Here is an 18788-nt window from a genome sequence, read left to right on the forward strand (position 1 = left end):
ATATGGCAGTGGAATGAAATGTGAGGCATATTAAAAGTTAGAAATTTCAAGTTTTATTGTTGTTAAAGCCGAAGGATTCAAGGATCCTACTTTTTGTTTATGCTACAGCTGACAACGCTTTATCTATATTGCATCAATTCTTTTTTTTTTTCTTTTACTTCAAGAATACATTTTCAGAATGATGGATGACCGGAGCATCTTGGCCTGTAGACAATATTCGGGTGTTGTCGCTGTCATGTCCAAAGGTGAAATACAATTACTTCCCCCTGTTCCCCCTGGATGAGGAGCAGATGCAGACAGAGCATCATCAACATTCAAACAGTGCTCGCAGACACACTGCACCTCCATGAATACAGATTGCATCTCTCTATTGGTTAATGTAAGGTCTTGTTTTCATTCTGCGTTCCCTCACACTCTAAGTTTATTATGTCCAGAATGAATCGCTTTGGGAAGACATTTACAGGATAAGGTCAATTTTCTGGGATTTCTGAGCTGGAGGCTAAAATGAAGAAAGGTTCTGCAATATTCCAGCACAGCAAATTCCCCAAGTTCTCCCAGTCTTTTCTAATGTTGTATGAATTATTGCAAACAAGCAAGCAAAATGCTAAATTTGTGCGGCGCTTTTCACATACAAAGAGTCACAAAGCTAATATACAGTATGCAATAGCAAATTAGGGTTAGGATTAATTAAAAAGTCAGAAGCCAAAAATGAAGAGGAAGACTCAAATTGAAAGATTTAAAACAATTAAATATTAAACATAAGAACAAACTTAGACTTACTGCATGAGTTTCAGCACAAAGTCCAAATTGCTCGAGTAAAATCTGTAAAGAAAAGATCTGAAAATCATAAAAAAATAAAATGTCATTGTGACAAATAAGATGCAACAGAACAAAAAGCTCGTCTGTAATATATACAGTGGGGCAAAAAAGTATTTAGTCAGCCACCGATTGTGCAAGTTCCCCCACTTAAAATGATGACAGAGGTCAGTAATTTGCACCAGAGGTACACTTCAACTGTGAGAGACAGAATGTGAAAAAAAAATCCATGAATTCACATGGTAGGATTTGTAAAGAATTTATTGGTAAATCAGGGTGGAAAATAAGTATTTGGTCACCTCAATTTTAAATCATGCTTTTTATTTGTTCTTGTTTCTAATGTCTCTGTAAAGCACTTTGAATCGCCTTGTTGTTGAATTGTGCTATACAAATAAACTTGCCTTGCCTCAAACAAGGAAAATCTCTGGCTCTCACAGACCTGTAACGTCTTCTGTAAGAAGCTTTTCTGTCCCCCACTCGTTACCTGTATGAATGGCACCTGTTTGAACTCATCATCTGTATAAAAGACACCTGTCCACAGCCTCAAACAGTCAGACTCCAAACTCCGCCATGGCCAAGACCAAAGAGCTTTCGAAGGACACCAGGAAAAGTATTGTAGACCTGCACCAGACTGGGAAGAGTGAATCTACAATAGGCAAGCAGCTTGGTGTGAAAAAATCAACTGTGGGAGCAATCATCAGAAAATGGAAGACATACAAGACCACTGATAATCTCCCACGATCTGGGGCTCCATGCAAGATCTCATCCCGTGGGGTCAAAATGATGATGAGAACGGTGAGCAAAGATCCCAGAACCACACGGGGGGACCTGGTGAATGACCTGCAGAGAGCTGGGACCAAAGTAACAAAGGTCACCATCAGTAACACACTACAACGGCAGGGAATCAAATCCCGCAGTGCCAGACGTGTTCCGCTGCTGAAGCCAGTGCATGTCCAGGCCCGTCTGAAGTTTGCCAGAGAGCACATGGATGATACAGCAGAGGATTGGGAGAATGTCATGTGGTCAGATGAAACCAAAGTAGAACTTTTTGGTATAAACTCAACTCGTCGTGTTTGGAGGAAGAAGAATACTGAGTTGCATCCCAAGAACACCATACCTACTGTGAAGCATGGGGGTGGAAACATCATGCTATGGGGCTGTTTTTCTGCCAAGGGGACAGGACGACTGATCCGTGTTAAGGACAGAATGAATGGGGCCATGTATCGTGAGATTTTGAGCCAAAACCTCCTTCCATCAGTGAGAACTTTGAAGATGAAACGAGGCTGGGTCTTCCAACATGACAATGATCCAAAACACACCGCCCGGGCAACAAAGGAGTGGCTCCGTAAGAAGCATTTGAAAGTCCTGGAGTGGCCTAGCCAGTCTCCAGACCTCAACCCCATAGAAAATCTGTGGCGGGAGTTGAAAGTCCGTGTTGCTCGGCGACAGCCCCAAAACATCACTGCTCTCGAGAAGATCTGCATGGAGGAATGGGCCAAAATACCAGCTACTGTGTGTGCAAACCTGGTAAAGACCTATAGTAAACGTTTGACCTCTGTTATTGCCAACAAAGGTTATGTTACAAAGTATTGAGTTGTATTTTTGTTATTGACCAAATACTTATTTTCCTCCCTGATTTACCAATAAATTCTTTACAAATCCTACCATGTGGATTCATGGATTTTTTTCTTCACATTCTGTCTCTCACAGTTGAAGTGTACCTCTGGTGCAAATTACTGACCTCTGTCATCATTTTAGGTGGGGGAACTTGCACAATCGGTGGCTGACTAAATACTTTTTTGCCCCACTGTATACCATATATATACCATCAGGATGGTTTATCATATGACAGAAAAGGGTGTAAAAGCGTTGTCTTTTTACATCACCTTTTCACAGGTGTCTTTAAGGCAGCTGAATGAAGAGAAAAAGGTATCCTTTGCAGATGCACAGAAAAAGTCATTTACCCTGTGGTGTGGTGGCATGCAGTGTAACTGTTGATTATATGTCTTTCAATCTGAATCTGCTCTCTTCTCACTAGGCATCTGCCTCGTGCTCTGGGTTTCACTTAAGCGGATGTGCATATTTTGCATCTTCTTCTTCCCGCTGTCCCTCCAGGGATGCATAATGCCTCGCGTTGCATAACCTGAGTGTTTCCATTCACAGTACTCCTGCTCCAGGAATAAACATACGCTTATGTTCACAATTTTACTTTTATGCATTTGTTAAAAATTTGTTCCACCCTTGTGTAATTCATCTGAAAGCACAAACAGTGAATAGACTAAGCACATTTTTGCACAGCTCATGCCGTCGCTTCACTCCCTCATGTTTGTTTTGGGTTCTGGCCACCACACCCATTTCAGAAATCAAATCCCTTCTGTTCATTAGGAGTGTTGGTAAGCATTGTGGTGAAATGTTATATGCTGCGTGTTTGCACCAATGTCTCTAATGGGATCTTGGTTGGCTGTGCAGTACACAGACCAACCCCACAGCAAGGCCACACGCCCACTCCGTGCAGTGAAATGAGATAATAAAGCATGTAATACGCATACATCTGAATGCACACTAAAAACATTACTTAGTATCATATTTCTCCCCGAACAGCTCTCAGTGAACCCAGCAGCAATTTTTGCACAAGGTTGTGCAGACTGGCCCTGTAGCTAAAACCACAACAGTGTTTGTTAGTTGCCCAAGTGTTTCACTCATTTTCAGGGAGAAAGCCCAAGGCTGCTTTTCAGCTCATTTTAGGCATGCGACTGTCTGGCACTTGAAATATATTAGAAATGACATATTTTACTCTTCAGGCATTTTCAAACACAGCCAGCCAAGGTCATCAGTTCATCCCGAGAAGTCCGTATGCCTTGATTGATTGATGTTGTAAGTGGAGGTTGTTTGTTTGTGGTTTTCTGAAATGAGGACACACATTGGAATTATTATGGTCAGTCACTTTAGCGGCTGACACCCTTAGAGGTACATTTACAGAAGCTGGTGCCCTGCTCTGTGACACTGAGTCTTGGGATTTGTTTTGATGACCCGCAAGGAGTGAAAAGGAGCCGAGTAATCTGCTGAGGGTGGCAATCTAGCTGCCGTGCGGTGCATTAGGGATTTTCCGTTTCCTCGAGCCCTTTGGTCCTGTGCTGCAGGTGAACAGGTGGACTGTTCGACCTGTCGGATACACAAGGCTCCGGCCACATGTACCTCTGCTGAGCCAGCACACTCATTAAGCCCTCCAAGTAGTGAAACTCAATGGGAGACTGTCCAACCGTTTGCCTGTCTCTTAGGATTTTCGGCATGGCTGCACTGGCAGACCGGAGTGAGATATTTATACGAGCCAAATGTTTGTGTGCCTCTACAGGCGAGGCAGTTTATGTGGAGGAAAACAGCCACTCATAAAAAGGCACTGCTTTCACATAAATAGATATTTATTTTTCTAACGTGTTCCCGTTTTATTGTACGCAAATGCCTCGTAAGATATTTTCAAGCACCTTTGATGTCAACAGAGTGGCAAAATTCACATTTAATTAGCGCCTTGTGTGAGGAACATCTCCCCCTCTTATTAGCTCAGTTTATGTATTTATATCTCATTGTCCTCTTTAGAACATCACTGGGATTTTTTTATGGTCCTTCATCTCTTTAACACACTAAGTACACTGGTTTTCTGTGCATTGATTTAGAGCTGACTTGGATGAGATAGCTGTAAGACAGTGCAGCTGCCATCCCTGCAGCCAGCGCGCATCTGCAGCATGAAGAAGTAAAGGAGCTTTCCTCTCCAGTGGCAGTGTTTGTCTGTCTTTGGCTGTGTGCTTTGTAGTCTGCGCTTGGCTTGCAGGCCCCATTTCCCTGCGCATCTCTCTGAGTCTCCACGTTCTCACTCTCTGACTGGCTGTGGCAATAAGAGCCTCATCACTTTATGGCCCCAATCGCAGGATGACGTTCTTCTTCCTGGTGCTCTCCTACTTTTTCTCAATACATAATTGAAGTGCCTCTGGGTTCTCAGGCTGATTGAAGAGTCTTGTTGGGATGGTAAAGATCTAACGGCAGAATTAGTCAGGGATGTCTAATAGTTTTTCTCCTGCCATTGTCGTGACTTTCTTTCTTTTGGTGTCTTGTCCTCTAAGGGTAAAGAATGTTGTCAGGTGTGAAAGAGCGTGAATGTGTCAGTGCAGACAGCAGGGATAGCTTTGGACAGGCAGAGAAAGGCTCGTCTGTCTTTAATCCTTCCTGGCACGATTGATTTGGAGTCACTTTGCTGTGAATAGACCTTTCAGCTCTTCTCGAGAGAGATGGGGAGACATGGTGAGCCCTGCATCATTGATAGGTGCATCACTGAGGGCCCCTAAACACCGTAGTCGAGGCCCAGATTGCAGAGTGGAAAGCTGAGGCATCCAACCAGAACCGGCCCAGCACTGCAATATTTTGGATGCTTGACTAAACACGTGATGGACAGTGGAAAGGCTTCCTCTATGGAAACATATCAGCGCAGAATTGAAAAGACAAGTGTTTTGGTCACATTATAAGAGCACACGGGCAAAAGCTGAAAGTCAATTGAGATCCGCAGACACTGTGCACTTGACCCCATAAAAGTTCAGTTACCTTCAAAATTAAGTGTAACTGTTCATAGAGAGCAGCATACCGTCTTATCACTCAGTCAGTCGGGCAGCACGAGTTCTCTCACACTGCGTGATTTTGCCAGGATCCCCTCGCTGAATGAAACTTTAACTTGGGCAGACGTAGCTTTTTTAATCTTACATTCCACATCTGTCATCCCTCCTCAGAATTCATGCAGTGTTTATTCTGAGCCTGAAAGCACCTCCACCATTGCAGTTTCTGTGAATAATTTACTTGTTATACAACTCACATTGGCCATACAGCGTTCGCGGGGGAATGGCTAGGATGCCCCCAGAAAGCCTGGGGAGACAGAGGGTGGCGAGTTTTGCTGAAAAGCTGTATATGGCCTACAGCTTACCTCGTCTAGCACCATAGGGCAAAGAAATATAGTGAAACATGTGGGTCACATAATGTTTTTATTCATAAATGTATCTTTTGAAGCAGATTTGCTCGTGTCTTCTTCAATATTTACGCATCTAACAAATTCCAGACACTGTCAATAGGACTCTGCTGAATGTATTTGTATTGTGTTCCGAAGTGTCTGAAATGTCCTTCTTTAGAAATAATCTGCTTATTTGTGCTTTCGAGATGAACATTTACAATATACCTGGCCTGCAGCTGTTACATGGCTTTATACTTGCATTCAGCAAAAAGCGGTCAATAGGCATTGTGAGAAGTCACAGTATGATCCCTGCTATTGACAGTTTTTGTTCTCATTCAAGTCTTCAGCAGCTTCCTTTAGGTGAGTCAAAGAATAAACCAGGAGTGAAGATGTGAAAAATATCTACCACCCTTCATTTTCTTTTGTTTGGCCAAGTCTGGCCACCATGGAGGATGGATAGAATAGAGAATTTATTTATCAGGAAGGAGTCTTAAAAAATAACCTTGTCTGACAGGCGCACGCAAACACTCTCTGTGGAGGGTCTATCCTTAAAACGATTCCTTTTCCTTCACAGCATGCTTCAAATGGGACCTTTTCCACTCACTGGGTAGAAAATACAGATCTTTACTGTCTTTACTTTAAGGCTTTGTCACTTTTATTTGATGTTTACAGTTGATTTATTATGTTTGTTGTTCTGTGATTCTCTCTCGCAGCTGGCAGGGTGTTGTTCTTATGTGATAAAATGAATCAGTGGCTTGCAAGATCATCTGGTGAAAATTGAAAAATCTTCTTTTAGCCGCGATGAATATCCTCTGTCTTCATTTCAGTGCAAAATCAATGCCGGCTGGAGCAGAAGACTTTGTGTGCCGGGGTGGGGGAGGTTTTTTTTGTTTTTAATTTTCTGGTGAAAAGAAAGATGGAGCTGCAGTAAAAGGCGAGGGGGTGGGGGGGGGTGTTAAGTGATAAAGTGGCTCCATCTTTAGCAGGGCATTCGGGCTGGCATTTTCACCAACTTTATGGTTTATTGTGCTCTAACGGTACAATTGCTTCCTAATTCCAGGTGTAAGTATAGCTAAGCAAATATCTGTAACATGTTTTTTTCAGTTTATCACTTGTTTAGTCTCAGCTGCAGTGAATTTGGTAGCCTTGACAATCTTTCTCTCTCCAATTCGCATAACACACTGAACTTCAGAAACTCATTCAACTGGTATCAAGCTCTTGCGACGAGGGCAGTCAGAAAAGAAAGTAGTACTTTGACAAAAGCTGTCATTCTTTATGACAGGACGCGACCTCTCACAGGGATCATTGTGTGAAAAGGTCCTCCGGTGTCCCTCGCACACACTTACACCCCATTCCCTCTTAGTGGGGTCCTGTGTCGGGTGGCTCCGTGTCACTGAGCCAGTAACTGCAGCAGCTGATAATTCTCCAAGCCAGTCGCTCAGATGAAGGGTCAGCCTTATTTTCTTCTTCTCCTCTCCCTCCCTCGAGGCTTGGTCTCTTTTTAACTTATACACAGCTCGCAATCTCTCTGGATTTAATACTCTATCCGTCTTCTGCAGACCTCCTGGTTGACCTCTGTCACATCAACTTCCTGTTTGGAAAGTTGCTTCTCACAGTTGCTTCTCACAGTATTGTTGCAATTATTTTCACCCTGAGCTTGTTATAAGGCCCCCAGCAGTAGGGTCCCATTCATCTAGCTAGGCAGTCGCATCACACGTGTGCCTGTATCCTCCAGCAGAAAGTTAATGACGCGCTGTGCTCTGTGCACCTCTCTACTGTTTTTTTGTCACTTCTTCCACAAATGACATTTAGACGCTGAACTCCAGACGTCTTTCCAACAAGGTGCTCTCACAATATTGTCCAACGCGTAGGAAAAGGTCAAACGCCATATTCTCTCAGCTCACTCTTACACTACCATTGATTTTTAAAGAATGGCTCCACACCAAGCACAATTACATGCGCTCCTCCCTCCTGGTTTAAGTGCTGTTCGCTTTCTGAAGTCAATCCACTGTTTAGAGCAGCTGGCTTTATATTCCAGACTGCAACTATGTTTTTTTCATTATCACAGCTGGAAGATATCTTCCCCTCAGCCTCAAATATGAAAGCAACCTTAAGGTTGATAAAAAGAGGGGAGCGTCTCTTGTGCAGCGCTTACACAATGGGAGCAACACAAAGCAGAACATCATCCAGGCAAAACAGCCGATTTGTTTTGACGGTGTTTTCTATTATCTAAACAAGAAAGACTTCGAAAAATTGTAGCAATAAAAAAGTCGGCCCCTCGCCGAAGATTGTTAAAAGTTACGTAGTGGACGTGGAAGGCTGTTGTGTGTCACCCTCAGCTGCTTAATGATGGGCTGCATGGGTTCAGGAGATATTGAAACTGTTGTTTATATCTGCAGGTATACGTCAGGTTCATATCTCAGACCTCACAAACAATATTGCTGGTTATTTATGTTCAAGGACATTATAGGAGACTGTCAGAAAGTATCCACAGTGTGAGCGCAACAATTTTGCCACATCACAGGCAAATTCAGATTATTGGATTTTTTTTCACAGATAGGGGAATTAACTCCTCATTGATATAATACCAATGACTGCCTTTATTTTAAGGCCTCTCTATGAATATTTAAAAGCTTCTCTAGTATTTTGGGATTCGTTGATCCTTCCCTGCAGATGGCATATCAAAACACGCCTGCCCCACAATTAAAAGAAGATAAGGAGCTCAGCAGAGGCACTCAATGTCAACCTCAGAAGTACAGTGCTTGAGGTCAGATAACACAGATCAGAGCTTTTACTAGAGGCACCTACACAAAGGTCTGATGACAGCATGTTGTAGTCGTAGTAGAAACAGGACAGAGATTACACCGTGCTCTCGGTAGGCTCAGATCAGACAGATTGAGCGGGGGTTGGACGGTTCCACAGTCACTTAAGAGAGCGACACACTTGGACGAGCTCCCTTCACTGGGCATTAAACACAATTAAGAGAAGGCATTGTAACGCTCCCCACCTGGGCTCTTAAACCTCCTGGTGCTCCCCCTCACTAGCTGTAAATCCGCTCTATGTTTCTGCCCTCTTAAACTCACTATTCGTCCTCTGCTTCCTTGAATGCCTCCTCACTCTCTGTAATCTGGCCTTCTGAATGGTACGCGTGCGATCCTGTATATTAGCCGCTCTGCATAAGGACACGACCTTTTCCAACATTTTCAATTGACATTTTTATTCTCCCGTTTTTAATCAGGGAAGAATAAAGGGCCAGTTGCCTCTGAATTATTTAGATTATGAATGACCGAAAGTCTTTTGAGCACTGATGTACCTTTCCTTCACTCTATCAGAAGTGATCATGCTGATGCTTGTTGGTCTGTTCGCAGCAACCTTCTCAACCTTGACAGCAGAAAGACTTTGTTTATGCGAGCACTCACTTCAGGCTTTCACACAACTCCCCCGCAGTCAATCAGTTGTGGAATTCGGCTTTCAAGTATCTTTGAGGAATTTATGCACAATCATTCTTTCGCTTTGTCCTCACTTCTAATTGCTCGTAGTCATTTCCCAGGCTTTGTGAGACCAGGTGTATCATTCATTCAGCAGAATATGCTGATGTCTGTATACGTTCTGAGGAGTTTCTGTGGAGGTCACAGCTTGTACATATCACAGGTCAGTGAGAGTAGGACGTGGCTCATTTGGTATCTGAGAACAGAATTCTTAGGCTCGGTTTACGTATTTACAGATCCTATAGGACTCATTAGACCTGAGGTATCTGTCCTCACTTCACGAGGTCTGCAGCTGCGATCCCAAAGTTGCACATCAGTTATACGTCATCACCTAACATCGCCGAGAGCGACTTTGAGTACACTGCACCGACTAATTTGTTTCCAGTCACTTTGTTGATCAACACTTGTGTGCATTTGTCTAACTGGAGCTACACTTGTTTGCTAGGGAAGTGCTGATAGTGCAGCAAATTTTCAGGTTTGTTATTAGCTGACAGTTAAACTTTGTCAGCTGCTGCAGATTATCTCTCCATGTGGCTGATTAATTATTTAATAGTAAAATAAGAGGAAGCAGTTTGCAGCAGACACATATCTTAATTTCTTCTTGATCACGACTGCTTCTGTATACTGTGAAATACTTTTGTGGGGCAAAAAAGTATTTAGTCAGCCACCGATTGTGCAAGTTCCCCCACCTAAAATGATGACAGAGGTCAGTAATTTGCACCAGAGGTACACTTCAACTGTGAGAGACAGAATGTGAAAAAAAAATCCATGAATCCACATGGTAGGATTTGTAAAGAATTTATTCGTAAATCAGGGTGGAAAATAAGTATTTGGTCAATAACAAAAATACAACTTAATACTTTGTAACATAACCTTTGTTGGCAATAACAGAGGTCAAACGTTTACTATAGGTCTTTACCAGGTTTGCACACACAGTAGCTGGTATTTTGGCCCATTCCTCCATGCAGATCTTCTCGAGAGCAGTGATGTTTTGGGGCTGTCGCCGAGCAACACGGACTTTCAACTCCCGCCACAGATTTTCTATGGGGTTGAGGTCTGGAGACTGGCTAGGCCACTCCAGGACTTTCAAATGCTTCTTACGGAGCCACTCCTTTGTTGCCCGGGCGGTGTGTTTTGGATCATTGTCATGTTGGAAGACCCAGCCTCGTTTCATCTTCAAAGTTCTCACTGATGGAAGGAGGTTTTGGCTCAAAATCTCACGATACATGGCCCCATTCATCCTGTCCTTAACACGGATCAGTCGTCCTGTCCCCTTGGCAGAAAAACAGCCCCATAGCATGATGTTTCCACCCCCATGCTTCACAGTAGGTATGGTGTTCTTGGGATGCAACTCAGTATTCTTCTTCCTCCAAACACGACGAGTTGAGTTTATACCAAAAAGTTCTACTTTGGTTTCATCTGACCACATGACATTCTCCCAATCCTCTGCTGTATCATCCATGTGCTCTCTGGCAAACTTCAGACGGGCCTGGACATGCACTGGCTTCAGCAGCGGAACACGTCTGGCACTGCGGGATTTGATTCCCTGCCGTTGTAGTGTGTTACTGATGGTGACCTTTGTTACTTTGGTCCCAGCTCTCTGCAGGTCATTCACCAGGTCCCCCCGTGTGGTTCTGGGATCTTTGCTCACCGTTCTCATGATCATTTTGACCCCACGGGATGAGATCTTGCGTGGAGCCCCAGATCGAGGGAGATTATCAGTGGTCTTGTATGTCTTCCATTTTCTGATGATTGCTCCCACAGTTGATTTTTTCACACCAAGCTGCTTGCCTATTGTAGATTCACTCTTCCCAGTCTGGTGCAGGTCTACAATACTTTTCCTGGTGTCCTTCGAAAGCTCTTTGGTCTTAGCCATGGCGGAGTTTGGAGTCTGACTGTTTGAGGCTGTGGACAGGTGTCTTTTATACAGATGATGAGTTCAAACAGGTGCCATTCATACAGGTAACGAGTGGGGGACAGAAAAGCGTCTTACAGAAGACGTTACAGGTCTGTGAGAGCCAGAGATTTTCCTTGTTTGAGGCAAGGCAAGTTTATTTGTATAGCACAATTCAACAACAAGGCGATTCAAAGTGCTTTACAGAGACATTAGAAACAAGAACAAATAAAAAGCATGATTTAAAATTGAGGTGACCAAATACTTATTTTCCACCCTGATTTACCAATAAATTCTTTACAAATCCTACCATGTGGATTCATGGATTTTTTTTTCACATTCTGTCTCTCACAGTTGAAGTGTACCTCTGGTGCAAATTACTGACCTCTGTCATCATTTTAAGTGGGGGAACTTGCACAATCGGTGGCTGACTAAATACTTTTTTGCCCCACTGTAAATGTGCTCCTCCATGTCTGTTTGTTTGCATGCACTGCAGGTTTGTTGTACATATTGCTGACAGGCATTAAAGCTTTCTGGTGCAGTGGTGCAAAGATGAGAAGAGAAGAGGGCAGCGGTGTTAATAGAAAGGAGGAAAGAGTAACGGTGCAATCATTTACCCTGGTTTGTTTGCATATTTTAGCTCTCTTTGCTTTTCATATATATTGCCATATATATGTTCTATTGATTTTTATGCTCTTAGGTCTCCATAAAAATGTGACTCTCTAAGCGGTGACCATGTACTGCTCTGATCTTTGATAGGAGGACTCGCACATCAGCAGGCGTGACAGTCTAAGCTTTCCATTAACACTTTATTGCATTAATGGATTCTGCAGGTCACACACACACATAGCAGGAGCCTGGCGGGGTGACAGGGTGAGATTAGGGAATTGCTCCCTCTAGGTGAAACTCAACTCTACTGCAAGCAGATTTCATAAAGCTGGGAAGTTTTCATTACAGCGATTGGCAGTAATTACATGTCTGTTTGTTCTGGATTTAATGAAATCAGCTCGAACGTGCAAAACCAGCATGGCCCGACCCCAGTTTTTGCTCTAATCACTGGCAGAGCGTTATTGGCTTATTGTAGTTGTAATTGGTGTAAAGTCTCTCGTTTTTTGACCAGTGTTTGGAGATGTATGATTGTGTGGGCAGTTCCTCAGGCTGCTGGAGGGGAAATTGAGACTGTCGCACTGGGACTTTTGAGGTGGGGATGGCTTTTAATTTAAAGCTAACCTTACTCTTTGAATTACTGTTTTTGTTCGGCAGGTCTCGCATTAAACCAACGCAGCCAGTGGAGAGCTAAAGATGAATTTGAATGCTAATCATTTCTGCAGCTTACCCTGAAAAGGTTGTGCCTGTCTGTTTGTTTTCTCACCTTGTCGTCTGTCTTATCTTTTGCCTTGCAGTTATGTGGCTGCGGGCTGCTCGGTGTGGGCATCTGGCTCTCGGTGTCTCAGGGAAGCTTCGCCACCTTCTCACCCTCATTCCCTTCACTGTCAGCTGCCAATATGGTCATTGCCATCGGCGCCATCGTCATGGTAACAGGCTTTCTCGGTTGCCTGGGTGCCATCAAGGAGAACAAGTGCCTGCTTCTGAGCGTGAGTTAAATCCGGATACCTACAAAAATATTTTTTAAAAGTCACACATGTGTCAACAGCACAAATGTGCACATTGTAGTTCTTAATTTCTCTCACTCGAGCATTTTATGACTGAAATTCATTTGTAGAGTTGACCGCTTGCAATCAGTTGTATTCAAAAGTTTTGGCACCCCTGGGGAAGCTGCATATTTTATCGGTAAATACAACCCTTGCAGCAATGAAATATTAAGATGAGCTTTTCATGAATGTATAAAATTGATAGAAATCGTGGCAGCGGGCCAAAGTTTGTGCAAACTTATAGTAGCAGCCCTAATTTCATAGCTTGGAAATGTTTTTAATGGACCACTAAGAGTCATAGTTATTTGTCAGAGATGAGAAACGGAAAAAAGCAATGCCATAACATTTTGAGAACTGCTCGTATTTTGTGTCTTTTTGCTGCAAGGCTTGTCTGCACTGTCACACGCAAACTGCAAGCAAGTGTCTATACTCAAAGGCACACTGGTCACAGGCCACCAGGAGCTTTTTTTGTATTTGTCCTATTACCAGACCCTCGGGAGAGCTAGGTGACTGGGGCTACTTCAGTAATTCAGTCTGCCCTCTATCGAACCTCAAGAGTGCACAAAGGAAAATTAGAGCTGAGCAATAGGATTCCCCCTTTCTGCAAATTAATACCAACTAATGCATGTCATTGCCATGGCTCTGGTCAAAGCCCAGTGAAAGGAATTTCAGGCGGGGGAATTAGTATTTGCATAGAGCACACCAAAAGCCACTTGATGTTTTTGAAGCTCAAGATTTGAGAATGTTCTATTATTCATTACAAAGACTGTTCTGTCTTGACGTTGCACTGTTTGCCCAAAGTTGTACAAGTGTGTTATCTTAAGCACAAGTTAATTATGAGAGTTCACCCAACAGAATGAGGTTTGCAGGGATCTGCTGCAGAAAGGCAAAGAAAAAAAAACTTTCATGTATAGAAACTTTAAATGAGAAGTGGAGTTGGGGCTCTGAGTACTTAACATCACAAACAGCTCAATCCCTTGAAGCTCTTGCATCAGTCAAAAGCCCCACCAAATCCTCAGCGTTAGACATGGCTTCCTTCACCTGCCTAACAACTGTGAAGCAGGAGGAGAGAGCAGAGCGCAAAGACAGAGCGGAGCGGTGTGAAAGATGGCTGGAATTAGAGAAAAAAAATCGGAGTCAACGGAAAATATCAAAGTTTTGATGTTTCTCACCGAGTCTCCTGCCACATCTGTGCGTGACAGCCTTTTATATTTGGCCAGAATAATTCTGTTTAGGGCATCCATGTCTGCTGTCGTTGTGTTTGTCTTTGTCTGTCTGTCCAGTCGAGCACATCCAAACATTTGGGGAGGTAGTGGTGGTGGTGGTGTGGGCTCAGGACGGGGAAACATCAAGAGTAGGTTTAGATCTCCCAGCGCAAATAGATCTGAGTGTTTACCTTGACATATTTTCTTTGAAGTTGGTCTGCGTGCAGCTCTCTTTGGATTAGAAATATTCAAAGACCGGACATCCTTTGCAGCGATATTGCAGTGCACCTTTTCTGCCAAATAGTTTTATTGAGACATTTTTTAAAGAAACAAAACAAGGTGAGACAACAGTGCGATTGCTGGCAAATGAGAGCATGCACCCACAGAGCTGAGTGTGCAAATAAACACAGAAGCACATGCTCTCACACATGGCCACTGAAGCACCACCAATTTGCTTTGCAGAAACAGTTCATTTGATTGCAAATGCCAGGAAAAGTATGACAAGTTAACTGTGGGTGAACAACAATCATTCTGTGGGCTGCAAAGCCATATGCAGCAGCAAACCGTTGTAACTATGTCGTGTGAGCCGTGACATAAATAATAGCTCGCACCCTCCCTCCCAGATGAGTTTGGAATTAATGGGTTTTTCAAAAATCTAGGTTTGCATGCCTCCTCCCGTGCTGTGCAGAAGAGCTTGGTAAATACCGTGCTGTAATGGAGTCAAGTAGAGAGAGTAGTAGATGAGATGCAAGGCTGTGCTAGAAATTAATCTTAGGAAGTATTAAACCTTTTATACTCCCCTCAAACATTCACAAGCCCTCCAGCACCGAGATTCTCCTTTTTTCCTCCCACCATCACTCCCACCTCTTCCTTCATGTCTCTTTTTCTAATTTCCTTCTCCCTTTTTAAATTTGCTTTGTTTATGTTTATGGATTTCTTTTTTTTTTTTGTCTTGAGAAATGTTGGTTTCTGTGTGTGCTGCTTCCAAATGAAACCATTAACTGAAACCTGGAACGTTTTTGGGGGAAATTTACTCATTTGTTTTATTGTCAAGAGCAAAAATGAGAAGATTAATCTAGCTGGTAAATATAAAGCTGCTGCCAGAAACTGTCCAGCCAAGCTGAACAGTATAAATGGAGGGGTCAGTAGGTAACGCCAGCTAGCTTTATTTAGGGCTGGTTTTACAGTCATGTGAAGTGATTCGCTGGGTCATAGCTGGGCAATTAACCTTAAAATACTACAGCTTTATTTTTTATTTGGTTTTTCCTTGATGATGATTCATGTGTTAATTATTGGGTTTTAAGAGATGCCAGCTGGCAGATAAAGCCAGGCTCTAGTTTTTTGTGTCTTTTTGTTTCAGTCTGAGCTAAACTAATTGACTGCTAGCTCATCTCATTTAACCCTTGCCTTATGTTTCACAAGATGTCAAACAATTGCTTTAACCCAAATTAAAAGATCATTAGATGATCCGTGTATCTCCGTGAGTCACACAATACATTTGAGTTTGGAGTATAAATAAATGCGCTTTAAATCACAGATGCAAGTCTTGCTGTGAAGTTTGTGAAATACTCAGATAAAACAGCACTTAACTGCAAAAGAAGATTAGCTGTTCAGAGTTTTGTTCACAAATTCAATTTACAATATTGCCTGTGCTGCTGTTGTAACAGTGCTCTTCCTCTTTCTGGCAGTTCTTCATTGTCCTGCTGATAATTCTTCTGGCGGAGGTGATTTTGCTCATCCTGTTCTTTGTGTACACAGATAAGGTAAGTTGTTATGTGTTGTGTCCGAATTTTGTTTTTTATCATTCCAGCTGAAGACATTAAAAGAAAGCTCTCTCACACACAGATGATCACAGACAAATGCAGAAAGCAATAAACGGTGTTAGTGTGATAAGCATACCTAGATTCCAGTTGCTTCCGGGTATCAGAGTTTTCTGTTTTTATATTTGGTTGTTTCTCTGTCAGAAGCTTGAGTGTCTTCACCCCACCATTAACACAGCAGTCAAAGGTTAGGCCACAAAATTCAACTCAATCCCCAACAGTTGGCTCCCCCTAATTAGTTCCAGGAATATTTCCCATGACCCCTTGAATGAGGTTAAATCAGGTGAATGTGTGGGGTAACAGCAGATGCCTACATGCAAAGCTCTGGATATTACCGATGCTGAATTCGTCTTCGTCTTTAATCTGATCCAACCACAAATGTTTCATCCCGAAGAAGACAAGTGTCTTGTGCAGGACGAGCGATGAAGACTTCTCTGTTTTCAAGGACATGTCGTTGATAGATCCGTCTATTTATATATTTGCTCTCTTATGTCACACGGCCCTCGGGACATCAGCTAATTCTGCCTCTTTGTTCTGAGGTTATTGCTCAAACCTAGTCTCTCAGGCAGATAAAGGAATTCATTTAGCAGCCAATCCATTCTCAGATTCAGATCGGGTCTCGCAGGCACACCCTGTCAGGAGTAAATATGTCTGTTGCCTTATCATCAAAATATTACCGGCTTAACCGTGATCCCTCCGGCGGAATTTAAATAGAAAGCCTCTTGACTTCACAGCAGTGCCTTTCCCATCACCTGTGAAGTCAGTAAAAGATAGCCCAGTAGTGCTGAGGATTTCCTAAATGAGAAATCAGTTGAGTCTGCATTAGCAAAGCATGGGGCATTACCCGGGGAAAACTCATTCGCACAAGTTCCAGTGAATACCCACCGTATTTTATGTTTGTCCCGTTCTTGCCAAATTACTGTGTTTATCCAGGCTTAAACCTAATGGAACGTGAAACCATGATAATGAGGATCACAACCAAATATATTTCCCTTTATTGGTCTTCAAATGTCATTGGAAGGCAAAGCGTTTAAAGTAAATTGCACGTTATTGGAGATGACACTTTCAGACTGCTCTAATCAGGATGTCCTGCAAATTTAGGAAACTGCATTAGATTTTAAAGCTTGTCTGTTTGGCTAAAAGGACAATCACAGACGACCTTCACATATTGCTTTTTGTTTTGTGGTTGGGTTTTTTCTCCGTCTCCAGTGAGATCTTGTATGCCGTGTGAGGCTCCCCTCGTCTTCTGCTACAGGCTGTGATCAGAGGAATCACTAATTCACTTTTCTTATTTGATCCCCTAATCACACGGTATTTATTAACAAGACTGGAAGACATACGGTACAGTAGTTGGCAGCTTTTAAACGTGTATCGACGGAGGCAAAACAGATATTTTAGTCTCTCAAATAGGTCATATTTAAGTCATGACTGACTCTTTGTGCATACTGTGATCCTTCTGGGCGACAGTCTGTTGACAGGTGGGAGGGAAAGACAAACATATAGTATCTTGTGTTTGTTGCAACATGTTTTTTTCGTTTAGCGTCCGTTTCCACCAGTTTAATCCTACTTTGGAGGTACCGCTCAGTCCTGTTAATAGATAATTTCTCTCACGTCTTCTTCACCCCAGCAGTCTTGCCTCCAGGTATGGCTTATGCGTGGGCACTCCCTCATTCCTTCCACAGCCCAGTGGTGTTAAGCTTTCTGATTAAATGCCATGTAGAGGGCGTAGTATAATAAAGGCTGGCCCTGCAGTTAGCAACCAGCTGACTGCAGCAGATGGCTGGGCGGCAAACCAGATTACAGCCATCCGTCTTTAACGCTCTGACCTCATTGTGCCGCCGTCGACCCAACACGCTGAGCTGAACACCGGTGAAGGTTTATTAGCTCAGAATGAGGAAGCAGAACTTTGCAAGAGAGACAGGAAGCACCGGAGCATGTACGTAGGGATGTCGGGAGGGCGAGGAAGAAATGAAGGAAGGGTGGAAGGTGTGGAGAGAGGTGGAAGAAAAAAAAGAGATATCAAAGGATGCTGGGAAGAATGAATGTGTTATGTGTTAGGGTGCTGAAGTACACAAAAAAAGGGGTAGAAAGAGGTCAGCCATGTCAGAAATGAAATTAGATGTCACTGTAAAACTTTAGGAAAAGAATCAGGAAAAAGGAAAACACGGAGTCATGGAAGAGGAAGGAAGCCAAGTTTGGCTGTGGCACATCCTTGATGTCTTACTCAACGACAGCAGCAGTCACATCTAGCTGCGTGTGTCGTTTGTGCAAAGACAGAATTATGTTCAATTCCTGGCTGTGCGTTATTTCCCAACCAATTAAAGCTGGAGTGGGGCTCTTCCCCTGACTCTGTCAAGTGCCCTGGCCTCCGTCTACAAAACACAGGGTTGCAGAGCAACTGAGGGAATTAAGTAACGTGTTTAATAATGTGCTGTTTGGAAACCTCTGGCACTGATTCTGTTTGGATTCACATCATTTATTACAATTTCAGGGCAGTAAATGTATTTGTCCTGAGCTTTGCAATTAGAGCAACAGTGAAACGTTGTTAGCTTCTTAGTTTCCCAGTAGTCCTGAAACTAAAACCAGTGTTTCCAGACAGTATGTGACCCAACAGTGACTGCGTATGAGAGGAAAAAAGCACTGAACATGTTTGAAAGAGGTTCGGTCTATCCTTAAAGAGCATGCAGCAAAAGACTGAAGATGTGACAAGAGACAGTTTTATTTGCTTCACGAAACAGTAAAATAAGTGGCAATTTGATCTGGGTTGTTTAGCTTTGAATATGTTTTATTTAAATAGTATTTAATGGTAATTTCATGCTTGAAACTCTGCATTTAGGAACATTTGAGCCTGAAGTCTGGTATTTGTGATAATGTGAGCTTTGTGTACCATACCCTGACAGCAAGCTACAATCAGAAGTTAAGTTTG

At 42.9% G+C, this 18788-nt stretch overlaps 1 protein-coding gene and 1 long non-coding RNA gene across 4 annotated transcripts in view; one reads left to right on the forward strand and one right to left on the reverse strand.

Moving 5' to 3' along the window:
- The window catches only part of tspan9a (tetraspanin 9a), a 187724-nt gene that overhangs the window by 149643 nt on the left and 19293 nt on the right, over positions 1 to 18788 (forward strand). For all 3 annotated transcript variants that reach the window (XM_076885555.1, XM_014410711.2, XM_004568269.6), the window contains 2 exons: positions 12589 to 12780; positions 15731 to 15805. In XM_076885555.1, coding sequence (XP_076741670.1) covers positions 12589 to 12780; positions 15731 to 15805 — 267 coding nt within the window. The remainder of the gene's footprint in view (positions 1 to 12588; positions 12781 to 15730; positions 15806 to 18788) is intronic.
- Positions 68 to 16495, reverse strand: LOC143419319 (uncharacterized). Its single transcript, XR_013099270.1, has 4 exons — positions 15942 to 16495; positions 12558 to 12799; positions 781 to 837; positions 68 to 275 (listed from the first exon to the last, which is right to left on the reverse strand). It is a non-coding gene; the product is annotated as an uncharacterized LOC143419319 (long non-coding RNA).

This window comes from Maylandia zebra, linkage group LG7, assembly GCF_041146795.1.
Source record: "Maylandia zebra isolate NMK-2024a linkage group LG7, Mzebra_GT3a, whole genome shotgun sequence".
Classification (NCBI taxonomy): Eukaryota; Metazoa; Chordata; class Actinopteri; order Cichliformes; family Cichlidae; genus Maylandia; species Maylandia zebra.